Source organism: Tiliqua scincoides, chromosome 2, assembly GCF_035046505.1.
Source record: "Tiliqua scincoides isolate rTilSci1 chromosome 2, rTilSci1.hap2, whole genome shotgun sequence".
Taxonomy (NCBI): Eukaryota; Metazoa; Chordata; class Lepidosauria; order Squamata; family Scincidae; genus Tiliqua; species Tiliqua scincoides.
In genome coordinates, this window is record NC_089822.1 from 54,296,316 (window position 1) to 54,312,082 (window position 15,767).

The window sequence follows — 15,767 nt, forward strand, 5'->3', positions numbered from 1 at the left end:
GGTAGTGCAGTGGTTTTCATACTTTCTACCTTCAGGAAATGCTTGACACATTAAGTTGTCTGCCAAAGAACTCCTGAGCGTCTGCCACGAAACACTGAGTGTTAGGAGAGGGTTTTGAGTCAAGTTTGAGACTCATGCTTAAACCTAGTCTGTGCAAGCAGCAGAATGAGGTGATTGGGAACTGGGGGCATCCTAACTGGTCAAATGAGCCATACCCTATCTGACTGCAAGCAGAGTTCATATTTTTAATGCATTTTAATTTTTTTAAATAAAAAATTACCTGCAATCAGAAAATTTGCACAGCAGGAAGTGGCCAAGGACAGAACCTCTCCCCATGATGTGCACGTTTTTCACTTGCATGTAACTTGGTACTTAGTAGAACAATTAAAAATTGCATTTCTCAGTCAAAGCAGTACAGTCCATTTCACTACCTCATCCAGCTGCACATGTAGACCAGGTCTGAGTTTATGTAGGGTACAAGCCAATACTGTTACATGGTGCTGTCAGTGCATGTGAGTAGAGAGCTAAGGGCTAGAGCACATGGAATTCTGACCTAGACCTGCACTTTGCAGATCGGTTAGTGTGCAAGCTGTTTTTCAGGGAAACAGTTCTGTTGTTGTTGATTTTCCTAGTGAGGAATCATGATAAACTTCCAAGAGGCACCAGGACTTCTCAGAACACAGTTTAAAAGCCACTGGTGTATAGGATTGTGCATTAAATTTGGACTAGGAAGACCTGGATTGAAATCCCTATCTGGTGTTGTTGATCAAATCCCTATTTCATAGCCACAAGACTGAAGACAATATAATGCAAGCAGAACTGAAATGTGGTCATGGTTCTAGAGCAGGGGTGCCCAAGCCCCGGCCCTGGGGCCACTTTCGAGGAGTCCCAATGTGGCCCTCAGGGACACCCCAGTCTCCAATGAGCCTCTGGCCCTCCAGAAACTTGCTGGAGCCCACACTGGCCTGACGCAACTGCTCTCAGTATAAGGGCGACTATTTGGCTTCTCACGTTAACTGTGGGATGAGGGCTCCCTCCACTGCTTGCTGTTTCACGTCTGTGATGCAGTAGTGCAGCAAAGAAAAGGCCAGCCTTGCTTTGTGCAAGGCCTTTTATAGGCCTTGAGCTATTGCAAGACCTTCATTCATTCATATAAGTTCCACCTCTAGTATGAATGAATGAATGAATAAACCTTTATTAGGCATAGATAGAGAAATCATAAAAGCAAACATAATTAGTCCTAGTTCCGTTTATCAAAAACGGAGTTAAGATACTAAATTACTAATAAAACATTTACAGTTCAACATAAAATATCAACATTTTTGACAAATTACATTAAGAAGGCTTGGAAATCACCAAAAGTAAAAATTTAGAAATTCCCTCTAGCACATCTGGTGAGCAGTCATTTAGGAGACACTTCAGTTTTGCCTCATCCGAAAGCCCATTCATTTTGCTGAGAAGTGGAGTCATGTAAGTGTGGTGGGATCTAGTGTGCCGAGGACAATAAAAAAGAATGTGTATGATTGATTCAACATTTCCCAAATTACAAGGGCAGAGGCGTTCTTTATATGGTATTTGCCTATATCTGCCTTCTGTGACCTTGGATGGAAACACATTGAATCTTGCCAAAGAGATTGCACGACGTTCAGAGGGGTTGATCAGAATACTCAGATAAGGAGCCATTTGCCCATACTTTAGCGGAATAGAGAAATTAAGAGGGGAGCAAATTCTAGAAGCAAGTTCAAAGAAGTTTTGTGCCTCAATGTCTAGCATTCTTTGCTTTACCCTTTGATAAACTTCAGGGAATGGATAGAAACTTAAAAAATCCAATGAAAAACCAATTGATTCGATTTTTGATTTAATTTGGCTATACCATTTAGAAGAACCAGACTCAGATAGCATTCTGGATAGGAGACTGCCTGGTTTCACGTTATAATGTAATTGGAGCCAATAGCGTCCACCTCTAGTATATTAATTCATGTAAACTTATGTAAATTTATTCAAATTTTAAATGGAAATTAATTCTTTTTGTCCCTGTTCCCCGACACAGTGTCAGAGAGATGATGTGGCCCTCCTGCTGAAAACTTTGGACACCCTTGTTCTAGAGATTTGAGAGGAACCACTTTGTACTGCGGTAATAGGCTGATGGGAGCTAGTGTCCTCAGTTCTTGATTGCCTTATATATTTTGCTATAACTGGGTAATCAGTTGATAACCGGCCTGTTTTTTAAAAAAATTAGTTTAAATGAAGACAGCTGTTATGCAGATTGAACCAAAAACCATGAAAGACTTTGTTATGGCTTCTTAAAAAGAGTTCTTAAAACAGGATTTTGATTTAATAAGCTCCGGTTATTCCTTTCCAGCCTTTTGATGGTTATGAGCTAAAATGTCATCTTTTTGGCATGATGGTCACAGAACGATACAAGTTTCCACACATAGTTCAAACCCAAAGCTATTCATCCTGTTCTCTGTTTACATTAGTTAAATTCTGGAGGACATTTTAAATAACTTATGATCATGCCTATTAAGTGTTGGCTCTATGCAGAAGAAAAAAGATTTGTTAGGATTGAACATGGTGTATTGTGGTAATTAAGAGAAATTAAGATTATTTGATTGCTGATTAGTTGTAGCGCTAATCTGTTTTATCTGATATATTTACCAATTATACCATTAAAAAGCAGGACTGCACATTTTATTTGTCAGTTACTAAGAGAGAATGAAACAGGGATAGTTCATTGTGAAATAGGCCTGGTTTTCTATTTTTTAACCAACTGTAAAATCACTACTAGTTGTTTGATAAGATGTTTTATGGTGATCATTATTGCTCATTATTTACAAATATTACTGGACGTTTGTTTATATTTAGCAAAACCTGAACCCTCTGAGAAAACATGTAATCTCCATATGTAGCACATTCTTATTTTGACTCATTCACCTTTACTTGATCCTCTGTGTTGTTATTTCATCAGTGTGCCTGTAATTCGTCAAGAAAATTAGTGCCAGGCAAGCCTTTTCTCTATACATTTTATATCAGCTATTTTCCCTTTCTTTTATACACAACCATTATTATCTTTCAAATACAGCTATGTGCCTCTTAACGACGGGGATATGTTCTCCAATCCCCGTTGTTATGCAATTAGGTCATTAAGTGAATATTCAGTCCAATCTATTGCCTTTGTTGTGAAAACAGACACTCCCTGCCAGACACTATCTAGTTGCCCAGGCTACTGGAGATACGTTGCCTCTTCCTTACTTTAAGTGCCTCTCTTTTGTGTAAACAGACACTCTGCTGCAGGCCATGGGAGATGCAATTGCCTCATTAAGAGCAGCATGTTTATTGTGCTTTGAGCACCATCATAGATGTGGTCCGTCATTAAGCGAAGCATTTTTAAGTGGTGAATGCCTGTACTCTTCTCTTCCAAGTTTAGGCTGAAAATAGTGTATCATAGTTTTAAATGTTGGGATTCTGAATAATTATCAGGCAATCACAGTTAGGACTTATTCAGATTAACTTAATATTAATAAATGAAGTTTAGGAAAAAACATTATATATAGCAGTTGTATAGTGCTTTTGATCATTCAAAGCCTTTCACATGAATTATCTTCTTTCCTTACAACAGTGGTTCCCAACCTGGGGTACATGTATCCCCAGGTATTTGCTAGGACCTTTAGGTGTGCTTGAAAAAGAATTGAATGATTACAGGGTCCGCTTGGAGGCAGGCTGTGCAGCATGGCCTTTCCCAGTTTGAAGAGACACTTTGCCAGCAGTCCGAGGCTAAGAGGCAAAGAAGGAAGGCCCATAGCCAGGGAGACAGACCAGGGACAGACTGCACTTGCTCCCAGTGTGGAAGGGATTGTCACTCCCGGATTGGCCTTTTCAGCCACACTAGACGCTGTGCCAGAACCACCTTTCAGAGCGCGATACCATAGTCTTTCGAGACTGAAGGTTGCCAATACGAAGGCAGCTCATTATTAGAATGCCTTGTGGGGCTGTCAAGGCAGGAAGGAAGCTAGCTGGCTGCAAAAGTCCCACCAACAGCTAGCTTTTGGTCATCAAAATGTGTATTATCAGATATGGAGCAGAAGTTGAAAACATAGAAATTTGAAATAGCAGCAGCTGTATTAATTACAAGCAGTTTGCTAATATGAGGGATACAATTTATGGAAATGGGCTGTCAAGGGGTATGGAAGTGAAAAAAAAAAGTTGGGAACCACTGCCTTACAGAATTTTTGTAAAGGTAGAACATGAGAAGTGTAATCCCCAAATTGCTCCTGAGGTTGAGGCTTGCCTGAGGCTACTTTGTGAGTTTTTAGGCATGCTGGCCCAGTCATGAAGCAACATGATAGAGCATGTGGGATGGATGGTAGAAAGAGCAGCAGATTTAGAGTGCCATTCACTCCATCACCACCTCCCACCAACCCACCATGAATGCAAGCCTCATTGATCTGTGCCCACTCACTCAACATGAGTGGGAACAGATTATCTATTTCCCTCCCCACTCTCTGTCTTCTGACAGGATTTAAAGGAAAAGTGTCAGTATAAATGCCATGTGAGAAAGGAGTGCTCTCTCCTCGCTCTCCCTTGCTCTCCCTAACCCTCTCCCCTTGCTCCATATCCGTGCAGTGTTTAAAGTTGAAACGAACATATTACCTTTCAGCTTTAAACTCCATGCAACGAGCATGGTGAGGAACTTAGGAGTTTATATTTCCCTAGTCCTTCCAACTTTTCTTGAAGAAAGGGGGGGGGGAGAGAAAAGACACTTTCAGTCCAGATCTCCTCTTCCTGCCTACTTGGTGCTTATTAAGCCCCAAATAAGTAGAGAGAGTTGGTTTTGAGCTGCCTGCTTCCTTTTTAGTTTACTTACTAGGAGTATGGCATGTAGGCATCCAGCACTGCACTGCTTCTGTTTTGTATGAATGCTAGCAGGTAGTCTGGCACAGGGGTGGAACGGGAGTGAAATGGGTGAGGGGAGGGTGGCATGGTGGGTGTATCCTATCCCCCTTCCCGAGCCTTCCCAAGCCATCGACTTGGGTCAACTCAGACTTGTATCAGCAATATCCCTGATGCAGGTCCACATTGACCCAATGCAGCTGCTATGGATTATCCTGGGGAAAAGGGACAAATGTGCCTTACCCCAAGGAGATCCCCAGCAGCTGAAATTCCCTGCAAGGTGGAGTGGAAGCCATGCCGGCGCTGCTGGCTCAGTCATCAGTGATTCCAGCGGAATTCTGTGGGTATAGATCTATATTCTGTATTGCCAACTAGAATTGACAAAACTGGGAAGAAAACTTGCCTTTCTCCAAGACATTGAGGTGCTCATGGAGAAATGTAGCCCCCACTTTAATGATGTTGTTGGTACATCACCCTGTTATTGCCATTCACTTCTATAAAGAAAAGGTACAGTTGGGCATTGGAATACATGAGTGGGGTCCAATTGGGCCTCCAGACATTACCGGAAACACCTTCTGGACAGATCTGGAGGTGTTCTGAGGTCTATGTGCAGCTATGTGCAGCCTCTCTGGGCCTCAGAAAGCCCTCAAAAGTGTCAGAAAAGGCACTTTCAGAAGGTGTTCTGAGGCCCAGAGAAGCTGCACACAGCCTTCAGCCACCCCAGCCATTTCCAGTCATGTCCAGGAGGTCAGGTGAGGCATTCCAGTGCAGATTTGGAACTTGTGCTGAGTCAAATCCATGGGTTCCGAACCTGCAAATAAAAAGGGCCCACCTTTATAGCGTTGCACACAAACACTGCCCTTGAAACACACATGGTTCCTAGGATGCCAATGAACTTGGAATCTGGCAGCAGGGTCAAGGCACCTCCCTACTCCCTCTGTCACAAGGGCAGGTTACAGGGGAAAGAACTCAATGTCCTGAATCTTGCTGGTCCACATTACTCTGTTGACAATGGTGGGAAGGAAACTGCCATCAATAAGCCCCAAAAGAATTATGTGACCTGAGCACCAATAGGAGTCCCACTGGTCTTATATAAGAACTTTGTATTCTATCTGTTGTATTTTATTTATTGTCCTGCATTATGTTGGTTGTGAGCCTCCTGGTGCACCTTAGTTTCTAACAGGAGAAATGATATGTAAATCTTTTAAATAAACTTCTTAAATTCCTATACTTGACACCCCCCATCTGACCAACTTGTTGGACCAAGTAACGTTGCAAACTTTCTTGTCTTGTCTCCATCTACTTCTTCTGTCTGATCAAATACTGAATCATCAGCCCACCTTTAACTATGTTATCTGCCTCTCTGATCCTTGCACCCCTATTCCAGAACCTGACCCACAGACTATCAGTTCCCACCATTTACTCCAATCCTGTTGGTCCCCAACCCAATCGTAATGATAATGTTTTGTTAGTAATATTAATACTATCTAATGCTTTTTCTGTTTATCAGTTTTCAAAGGCTTTTCATAGATTAAAATAAATTGTCAAAGTCATTTATTCAAAAAGGCAATTTCTGTTCTAGCCATGGTCCTTACCTGTGTAAGGTAAGGAACACTGACTGCCTCTTTCTGGATATAATTCAACTGTTTCCTAGTGAAACCAGTCTGCAGGTAGGAACTTTCAATACCATAGATGGTCTTTCAGTCTATGCATTTCCTACTGGTCTTGGTTTATTAGCTGATGTTTTCATGAGCATTTTGAGGAATTTCTTGTCACCTGCCCTGAGATCTGACCCAATGACCCAAAAATCAAAAAAATGTCATGTAAGTGGCTACTAATTAGTGGATCTAGAGAGTTGCTTCATCTGGCCTTTCAACCTTCCACAGGCAGCAGCAAAAGCTGTCATACACATCATGGAAAGAAAATGAGCCTGCGCTACTTTTTTTTTTTAATGGTGTAAACACTAGAGCAAGCCCAGCTGAGACTAGAGATGAATATGTAGGTTAGGAGGAAATTAACCTGTAATGCAGTCTTTGCATTTATATCTCTTGTGTTCTACAAGATCTACTACTTCTATCACTGAACTGTACATGTTTATGGTTGTTAACATACTGTAGTGCATGATTGAAATGGAGAGAGATACACAGATATCTGTCATTTGCTTTGCATTTTTTAAAAAGCAGTTAATCATTGCTTTTCAGACATATTCAATAATTTCTAGAAATTATTAAAGTATAGTGGACTTTTCTTTTTTAAAAACCTAACAACTCTTGTTTTTGAATGTATTGGGTTAACCACTGGTTAGTAGGGCATTTAGGCAGAATACTTATTAATCAATGTTGTACCTCAGTATCTCCAGAGTGTTTGAGGGAATTAGGGAAGGGAGTCAGCTGCAGTAATTACAAGAAAGAAATATACTGCAAAGTTAACATATTTGGGGAAAGATTTTTGAACACGGAAGAGTAATATTTTAAATCATTTTTCAGGTTTTTAAGATTGAGGTGCTAACAAATGGAAGAAAACATTTCATTGAAAAGAGGTATAGTGAATTTCATGCTCTCCATAAAAAGGTAAGTATTGAGGATAAATTGTTTCTATCATAATGCTGTCTGTATTTTACTGTATTTCTACCTCTCCAGATTATCTAATCTGATTTTTTAAATCTTTTGTGTTTTGTTAAATATGACAGAAATTTTATAATTCCCTTTCCGATACTACTGTATTGCTTTTAAACAGATGTTTAAGTAGGATGAAATGATAGGCCAGGAGTGTCAAACTCATTTCATACAGCGGGCCAAATAGTATTTATGATGCCTGCTGAGGGCCAGAAGTGATGTCATTAGGCAGGAAATGATGTCATTAAACTGGTCATAACCAGAAATAAGCACTTCTTTTTCTCACTTAAGAACACATTTGCTGCAAATGACAGTAGAGAAAATATACAAATCTTGATCATATTTCAAGATATGGGAAAGCCCAATTATTATGCAGGCTGCACTTTCAGCAGCAACACCTCAGCACTGCTCAGCAGTGAGAGCCGAATGGCTGAATAAAAAGCTTCCATGGGCCACATCCAGCCCCCGGAGCCTTGTGTTTGACACCCCTGTTCTTATAGGATAAGAAAAATGCATACATTCAGTCTTTCTTAGGCACTAGACAAACAATTTGGCCAGGTTTTCATTAGTGTAAACAAACACGTTTTATATTTCCAGGAAGTTACAGGATAATATTACAGGCAGCAGAATCAAGGAGGCCCATATCAGGCTTTCTGGGCAGGGAGGGAGAACAGGATATGGCAGCAGAGGCTGTCGCCATCTCTGCCCCCTCCTGTGCCTGATCCTCCCTCTGTCCAGTTCCACCTTTCTCCTGCCCCCCAAAACTGCTTTGCCAGCTGGCAGTAACATTTACCACTGGCTTCTGCACACCATCATCCTGCTGGTATTGAGGCCCAGCAACAACGCTCCTTGTTCCTCAGGTGCCATAAACTTTACAGCATGCTCCTGACACCCAGAGCTGGTTGTATGCACGTACTGCTGGTGATAAGGCCCCTTGGATTGGGTCCTTACTATACCTTGACATTCAGACCCTGTTTTCTTGCAGTAGTGTGCACGTAGTACAGCTACATTAAAATAAAGGTATGTTTCACCCATACGTGAAACTTCTTGTCTATGTTAAGAGGAAACAGGTGATTATATTACAACCTCAGACCAGTGTGCAAACCTAAATACTGGCACTCATTTTTGAAATACTGAAGGAAATTTTCACTTTTTGGCTTACTGGTTTTCCTGTCTCTGCTGATTCATGGCCTTGCCAAATGCTTGGTAGCTGTAGTCGAAACATGGGATTATAGCAAAAGGCATTTTTTATCTCTGTGCGTATCAGCAACTGTAGACTGTTTACTGAACAATGGAGTTGCTTTTGTTGGATGTTAGAACCCTATGAACAGAGACTTTTGTTGATGCAGCTTTTGCTAGGTTGACATCTCAAGCTCAAGGATGAAATGTAAATTCTTCAATCCCTGTGGGCATGCACATCAAGAGCAATTTTGAGTTTCTGTCCTTGTGATTTTTTTCCCTCCCACTTCACATTTATTTAGACACTGTAACATGTAGAAGATGCCCATGTCACTTCGTATCAAATTTAGAAAATCTACACGAGATGTTTTCTTTTTTTGGTTTTGAAAAGGGTAGCAATTTTGTTTCCAAAACTTTTTATTAATCATTTATTATTTTATTGATAGCAAACATTTATGCAGCACTCTTTTGCATGCAGAGTGTTTTACAAATGTCTGTCTGGCTTGTCCTTGTGATAATTCTGAGAGAGAGGTCATCATCATTATAGATGATGGACCAGACAAATCGAGTTGCTCAAGGTGTCACACAGTGTCCTTAGCTATACAAGCTGCTCATCTTCATTCCAATATTCTGACTTCAAATGTATTATGTAAATGTTTATAATGTTGCAAAAGTTACAATGCAATGGAATATTTGTGTGAATGAAGTTGAGAGAATTTCAGCGTTGTGTTGATTTCAAATATTGCATAATCCTGTTCTATTGTGCATGATACAATTGTATATTGTAACAACAAGAGGGTGTTTCCACTGGGGAATTTACTGTGTAGTATATACTGTCTTAATCTTTTTGTCGGTTGTGTACTGTGCTAAATATTGGTGAGTTCTGGTAAGATAATTAATTCACATGCAAATAATACTGCACATCCAGGATTTTTCTGCATAAGTTTTCATACTTCAAGCCTCTTCATCTACCCTGCCAACCCACTTTTTCAAGTTCCTCCAGTTTACTTGGTGGCGGGGAGTGGAAGGAGAACGGAATAAACTAAGGGTACAATCCTAACCCCTTATGTCAGTGTTTTCCAGCACTGACATAAGGGCAATGTAGTTCTGAGGTAAGGGAACAAGCATTCCCTTACTTTGAGGAGGCCTCCGTGAGTGACACCCAACTGCAGGATGCAGCACATGTCCCATTGGCACCTCTATGCCAGTGCTGGAAAGCACCGACATAAGGGGTTAGGATTGCACCCTAATTGCACATAATCCTGTAAATTCAGCTATTGGAAAGGAAGTAAAGGTACACTGATTTCATTGAGACTCCTTTCCAATGCTTAAAGTCAGGTTGCTAACATAACAAAGCATATAGGGCACAATCCTAACCCCTTACGTCAGTGCTTTCCAGCACTGACATAAGGGCAATGCAGATCCGAGGTAAAGGAACAAACATTCCCTTACTTTGAGGAGGCCCCCGTGGGTGACACCCAACTGAAGGATGCAACACATGTCCCATTGGCACCGCTATGCCAGTGCTGGAAAGCACTGACATAAGGGGTTAGGATTGTGCCCATAGTCAACTTACTAATACAGGAATACTGGCCTGTGTGTGTGTGTGTTCTACTTCTGAAAGTTCACTACACACCTTACTTTCTCTTTTCTCAGTACCTTATCTTCAACATATGAAACTTGTTTTCAGTTTCTATAGATTGGTCATCTCCTATTCATTCATGGTTAGAAACAAACTACTGTAATTTCATACATTTTTCTGTTCAGTTCAGTCATGCGTGTGTTATTTGTTGCTTTCCAAATGCCTAATCCTGCAAAAGGACTAAAGTCAATTGTATTTTGAGTATGCATGTTAGAGAATGGGTAGCCAATTTGTTTCACCATCTTATATACAAACATCTGTAATTTAAGAAAATTGGTTTATTCATAGACTAGTATTTTTTTTATTTTTTAACTGATTTTGGCATTATCAGTCCAGTCCTATTCATGTCTAATCAACAGTAAGTCCCATTATTGTGCTAGGATTGCAGCCTATTTTCCCCCCTATGTACTCTGTTTTCTCAATTGCTTTTTGAATATCTTTTTTATTTCTAAATAGTCTGATTACTTTATAATGTTTTATTTGCCTGTTCTTCATATTTATAGCTTAAGAAATTCATTAGAACTCCAGAAATCCCTTCGAAGCACGTGAGAAATTGGGTCCCTAAAGTTCTTGAACAACGTCGGCAAGGCTTGGAAATTTATTTACAGGTGAGTCACTTTCAGAGATATGTAGGAAGGATTCAGTTTCCAGGAAGTTTATTAGCAACAGATGAGAAACTGAAAGATTATGCTTAAGAATGGCTATATGTTAGTTCAGTCTCCAGTGTCCTAGCAAGTAGTTCCAGCATCTTGCTCCTGAAATGTGGATGGCTCAGTGGTAGTATACCGTGGTTTATTTCATGCCATACTTTAGACATAGATCTGGTGAAGAAAATTTTGGTTATTGTGAGAAGGTGGGGTAGGGGTTCTACCGGCTTAGACCCCACAGCACCCATGCTCCAGATATGAATCCCCAGTCCCAGCATGGGATTGCTTGGTTCTACCCCATTCAACACCTTCCCCTCCAAAGACAATAGGAGCTGCTGGTGGGTTGGACTAGAAAAAGCTGGGCAGTTCGACCCAGAGGCACGTCCAGAAGGGCAGAGTCATGGTTTTTTCCCATCCTTTGTTCAAATGGCATCCCACCCTTTTGTCTTGGGTGATGTGGACCAAAAGCCTGGGGCATTTCTCTAGTGACTTGACCTTCTGCACTTAAGTTCATCCCTTGTGAGGAACAGAGGATGGCACTTTCTAAACCCCGGGAGGCCCATTGGCGAATTAATACTGGCACCCATAGCTAATCGGTCTGACCCCTGTGAAGTAGGTCAGTAATGGAAAGTTGGTTAGGATTTCGGCCTAAGTAGAGTAGGGATTGTACTCAATTAGTGACACTGGAGTTTTTTATTTGCTATTTGCCTTTTAACAACATGAGCTTTGCTGCCTACCTTTCTTCTTCTTTTGCTAGTTCATCAGTGCCTGGTTTTTATACTGTGCAATCTTTCTCTCCATTGTTCTGATTTTTCAGCCTATTAATAAACTTGCTTTTTTGGTGTTATCTGCCTGATCTCTGTTCACTCAAGAGGGAGCAGATTGTCAATGGCCATCAGACTAACCATGTTCTGCTGGTGATTGGTTTTAAGGATACACCTCTCTGGGGTTTGAGGATGGTTAACCTGGGAGAGAAGTTTACTCAAGGCAACTTCCTTTTATCTGAGCTTCATAGCTTTGGGTGGTGGCAGTGAAAACTACTTTTCCCAGTATAATCGCAGAACAAAATAAAACAGAAAGGTGGGTTCCATTGCTAACTGTTGCATGCTGACCCTTTTTGTTTTCTGTTTTCCCTTACAGAAAATATGACAGAAGTGAAACAAATGTAGATCTAGTACAGAAATTTGCTATGCTGCAATAACTTTATTCTTAAAACTTTTGAAAGCGGTTTCTTTTTTTCCACTATCATAGCTGGGTTTTTTTGTCCTTTTTTCAAATCTACTATCTGTTCTTTAGATCCAGTTCCTTCCTTCTTTTAGCTATTGTTCTTCCATCACTTCTTCATATTTTTAATCTTTCTGTACCATCTGGAGTTTTTGCCCATAACTATAAGTTAGCTACTGTTAGCATCTTTTGAAAAAAGTCTTTCTTTGAGCCCTTTCTACCATCACCCAGTTTTCTTTCTACCTTGAGCTTCTAAAGTCTTAGAACAGGTTGTACTTGCAGAATTTTTCTCATCTAATGCACATTTGATCCTAATTCATCTGGTTTTCATCTTTTCCATTCCACTGAAACAGCTTGAACATCTATTACTGACTTTATTCTGTCTAAACAACATTGTTTTTCAGTTCTCTTGTTGGACCTTTCCTCTGTTTTTGATACAATTGATCATCCTGTTCTTTTGTCATCTTCTTATAAACTTGGTTCCTGGGATCTTGTTCTTTCATGGTTTTCTTATTTATTCAACCATTCTTAATACGTTTCCATTAACATTCCATCTTCCTTGGCCTTATTTTCCCAATATGTTGGTCTCTTCCTGGATTCTGTATTGAGACCTGTTCTTTTCTTTCCTTTTGCCCATTTTTTATTTCCTTTATTTTTCTTCTAAGGCGTGCAGAGAACATACATAGTTGTATACATGTGTATATCGTGCTAAGTGTCTGCTTGGAAAGTGTGACACAGATCAGCAATGTGACTACCCTTAGTTCTCTTTATCCACTGGAGCTAGGTTTCTGGAAACCACATGGATAGCAAATCCATGGATAGGGAGTCACTGATTCTATGGAATCAGTGGGGTTAGGGGAAGAGGTAGCTTACCTGTCAGCAGTGCAGACTCTCAAATGCAACAGAGACCCTCAGAATTGCAGTGGAGATGTTCAAAATGGCACCCACAAATAGCACAGCCATCTTTAAAATGCCAGCGGATAGCTTATCCACTATGGCAGGGCTTTTCAGACTGGGGTGTCGTCACGCCCCAGCCTGTCGGCCATGGCCTCTGCCCCCTTAAGGGGCGGGGGCAGCCTGGAGGCAGGAAGGAGGCAGCGGCGCGATCCCCAAGATCATGCCACTCAGGGGGATTTCACTTTCACAGCTGCGGGAAGCCCTGCAGGGTGATTTCATTTTCACAGTTGTGGGGAGCCCTGCAGAAGGTCGCGCCGGGCTCCCCGCACCCTGGGTGAGGGGGGGCTGCAGGAGCTTGAGTAAGTGCACCTAAGACCCATCATGAGCGGCGTGATCCTGGAGATCACCCTGCTGCCTTCCCCCCCACCCCTGCTGCCTCCCCCCCACCCCCACAAGCACTTACAGTGGCTCAGACTCTCCATGAGAGTTTGAAAACCACTGCACTATGGGGAGGGGAGTAGAGATTTCCGTTACAATTGCATATTTAACCCTACTCTAACTCATGTTTTTATCTGCCTTAGGTATTTCTAAAATACATTCTTTTCTTTCTGAGTAGAGTAAATCATTTAGCTACTTTTTGAGCAGGAAAAAAACAATTGGTATGTCCTATCCGAAGCACTGTAAAATTGATTGTAGTCCTGTAGTCTGTTAACGCTTACGTTAAAATCAGTGTGTTAGTCCTTAAGGCATTACTAAGACTTCTTGTTGTTTATGCCAGTATAATAATTCTTATAATGAAACCTGAAGTTAACTGGTGTGTATATTGGCTTAAAAATGAATCATATAGCTCTGTGGCAAATGCCGGATAGTCTTATGATTACAAGCCAGTTTTATTAAACATAAATGATAATTGTATCAGAGCATCTACTACTGTTTGGTGAATTTCTCTCATTAGGATATTGTTCCCCTAATTCTTCCCTTATTTCCTCTGCAATCCTATGCATGTTAACTTAAATATAAGTCCTACTGCATCAAATGGGACTTACTCCTAGGTATGTATAGGATTGCAGTGCAAACATCCTAAGGGCACAATCCTAACCCCTTATGTCAGTGCTTTCCAGCACTGACATAAGGGCTTTCCAGCACTGACATAAGGGCAATGCAGCTCTGAGGTAAGGGAACAAAGAATCCCTTATTTGAGGAGGTCCCCGTGAGTGATACCCAACTGAAGGATGCAGCACATGTCCTATTGGCACCGCTATGCCAGTGCTGGAAAGTACTGACGTAAGGGGTTAGGATTGCGCCCTAAGTGTTTTGGGGAGAAAACTGTCACTAAACTTAAAATGGCACCAGCCATAACATCCAACTGCTACCTGTTGGGGTTAAAAGAGTTTGGAGATTAGCCTCTTTGGTAAGGAAAAAGAGCTCAGGGAGATGATGGTCTATCAATACTGTACTCAGCTGCAGATTTCTTGATCACTAAGGCTCTAAGTGTGTCTTTCTGGTCTGTGTTTCTTCTAAATAGCCTGAGGTTTAAAAGATGGAATAGAAGTTACAAGGTAGAATGCTGACAGCCATGTTGTTGTAGGATGGGACAAAGAGAGCAGAAGAGATTGAAGCTAGATTCTACCAGCATTTATTGCCAAGAAGAGCTTGAGAAAAATTGGTAAACTGGGAAGGGGGTATGCTCAACTTCTGGAAGCTATCTGACCTTATTTGTCAGACAGCCTTCAGGATCCTTCAGGACAGGATCACTGTGGGAGATTCCCATGCTCCACTCCCAGACATCAGAGGGAGCTTCTTATATCCAGTAAAATCACATTTTGGAGGTGTAGTTATACCCAAAATCTACTAGTATCTGTCCAAAATCTTTTTTTTTTCTTTTTGAACAAATAGTTACTACATGTGTTTTCTGTTTGATTTCCAATCTTTATTTCTGGTTGAGTACATACCATATGTGGGGTGTATATAGTCTGTGGAGCCAGGCTTGTTGATGAGTGTAAATGAATAAAAGTTCATCCTGGATAGTGTTAGTGCAAATTTATTTAACTTCAGTTTTATCTATTAGTTTTAAAGGATGCTTCTGAGAACATCTATTAATCAAGTAGAAAACCTACAGGAAATTACTCAGTGTCCTTCTCCCTACAAAACCCCGATTAGTTTTGAATAATTGCTGTTGCGCTATGTTTATAAGGATCTCTAGAAGGGGCAGTATGATAAGGGCAAGGAGATAAAATGTTCTTTATCCTCATTAAAGATTGTGAACAGTGAGTTAAATAATATTAATGGCTAGGATTGTCAGTGTTTAACAGTACTTTCCTAGTACAAGTGATTTTATTGATCAATGCAGACTCAATGTAACAGGGCAGATTATTCTACTGATTTTATCGAAACCTTAACTAAGTTTGTTAGTGCGCCACATATCTTTAAATAGATCTAGATGATGATGTAGATTAAGAAAAGCAGAACACCATCCATCTTTTTTTGATCTGTTAATAACTTAAATCCATCATTGTTGCTACCAGCTGTTTTCAGATTCTATAGAGCGTACACATTTCTTTGGTATCTGCTGTAAAGTGCAGCAATAAAGTTTTTGCAAGTGTTTGGTTTTTAAGTATCTGGTACACATAACGAGATCTCCCCTAAGGAGGAAAGAAGGAGCAAAAATCTTGT

The 15,767-nt window shown here is 40.7% G+C and overlaps 1 protein-coding gene across 1 annotated transcript in view; it reads left to right on the forward strand.

Annotated features, from left to right (window-relative positions):
- The window catches only part of SNX24 (sorting nexin 24), a 102,483-nt gene that overhangs the window by 40,798 nt on the left and 45,918 nt on the right, over positions 1-15,767 (forward strand). Inside the window, exons 2-3 of the mRNA XM_066616375.1 lie at positions 7,377-7,460; positions 10,830-10,934. Coding sequence (XP_066472472.1) covers positions 7,377-7,460; positions 10,830-10,934 — 189 coding nt within the window. The remainder of the gene's footprint in view (positions 1-7,376; positions 7,461-10,829; positions 10,935-15,767) is intronic.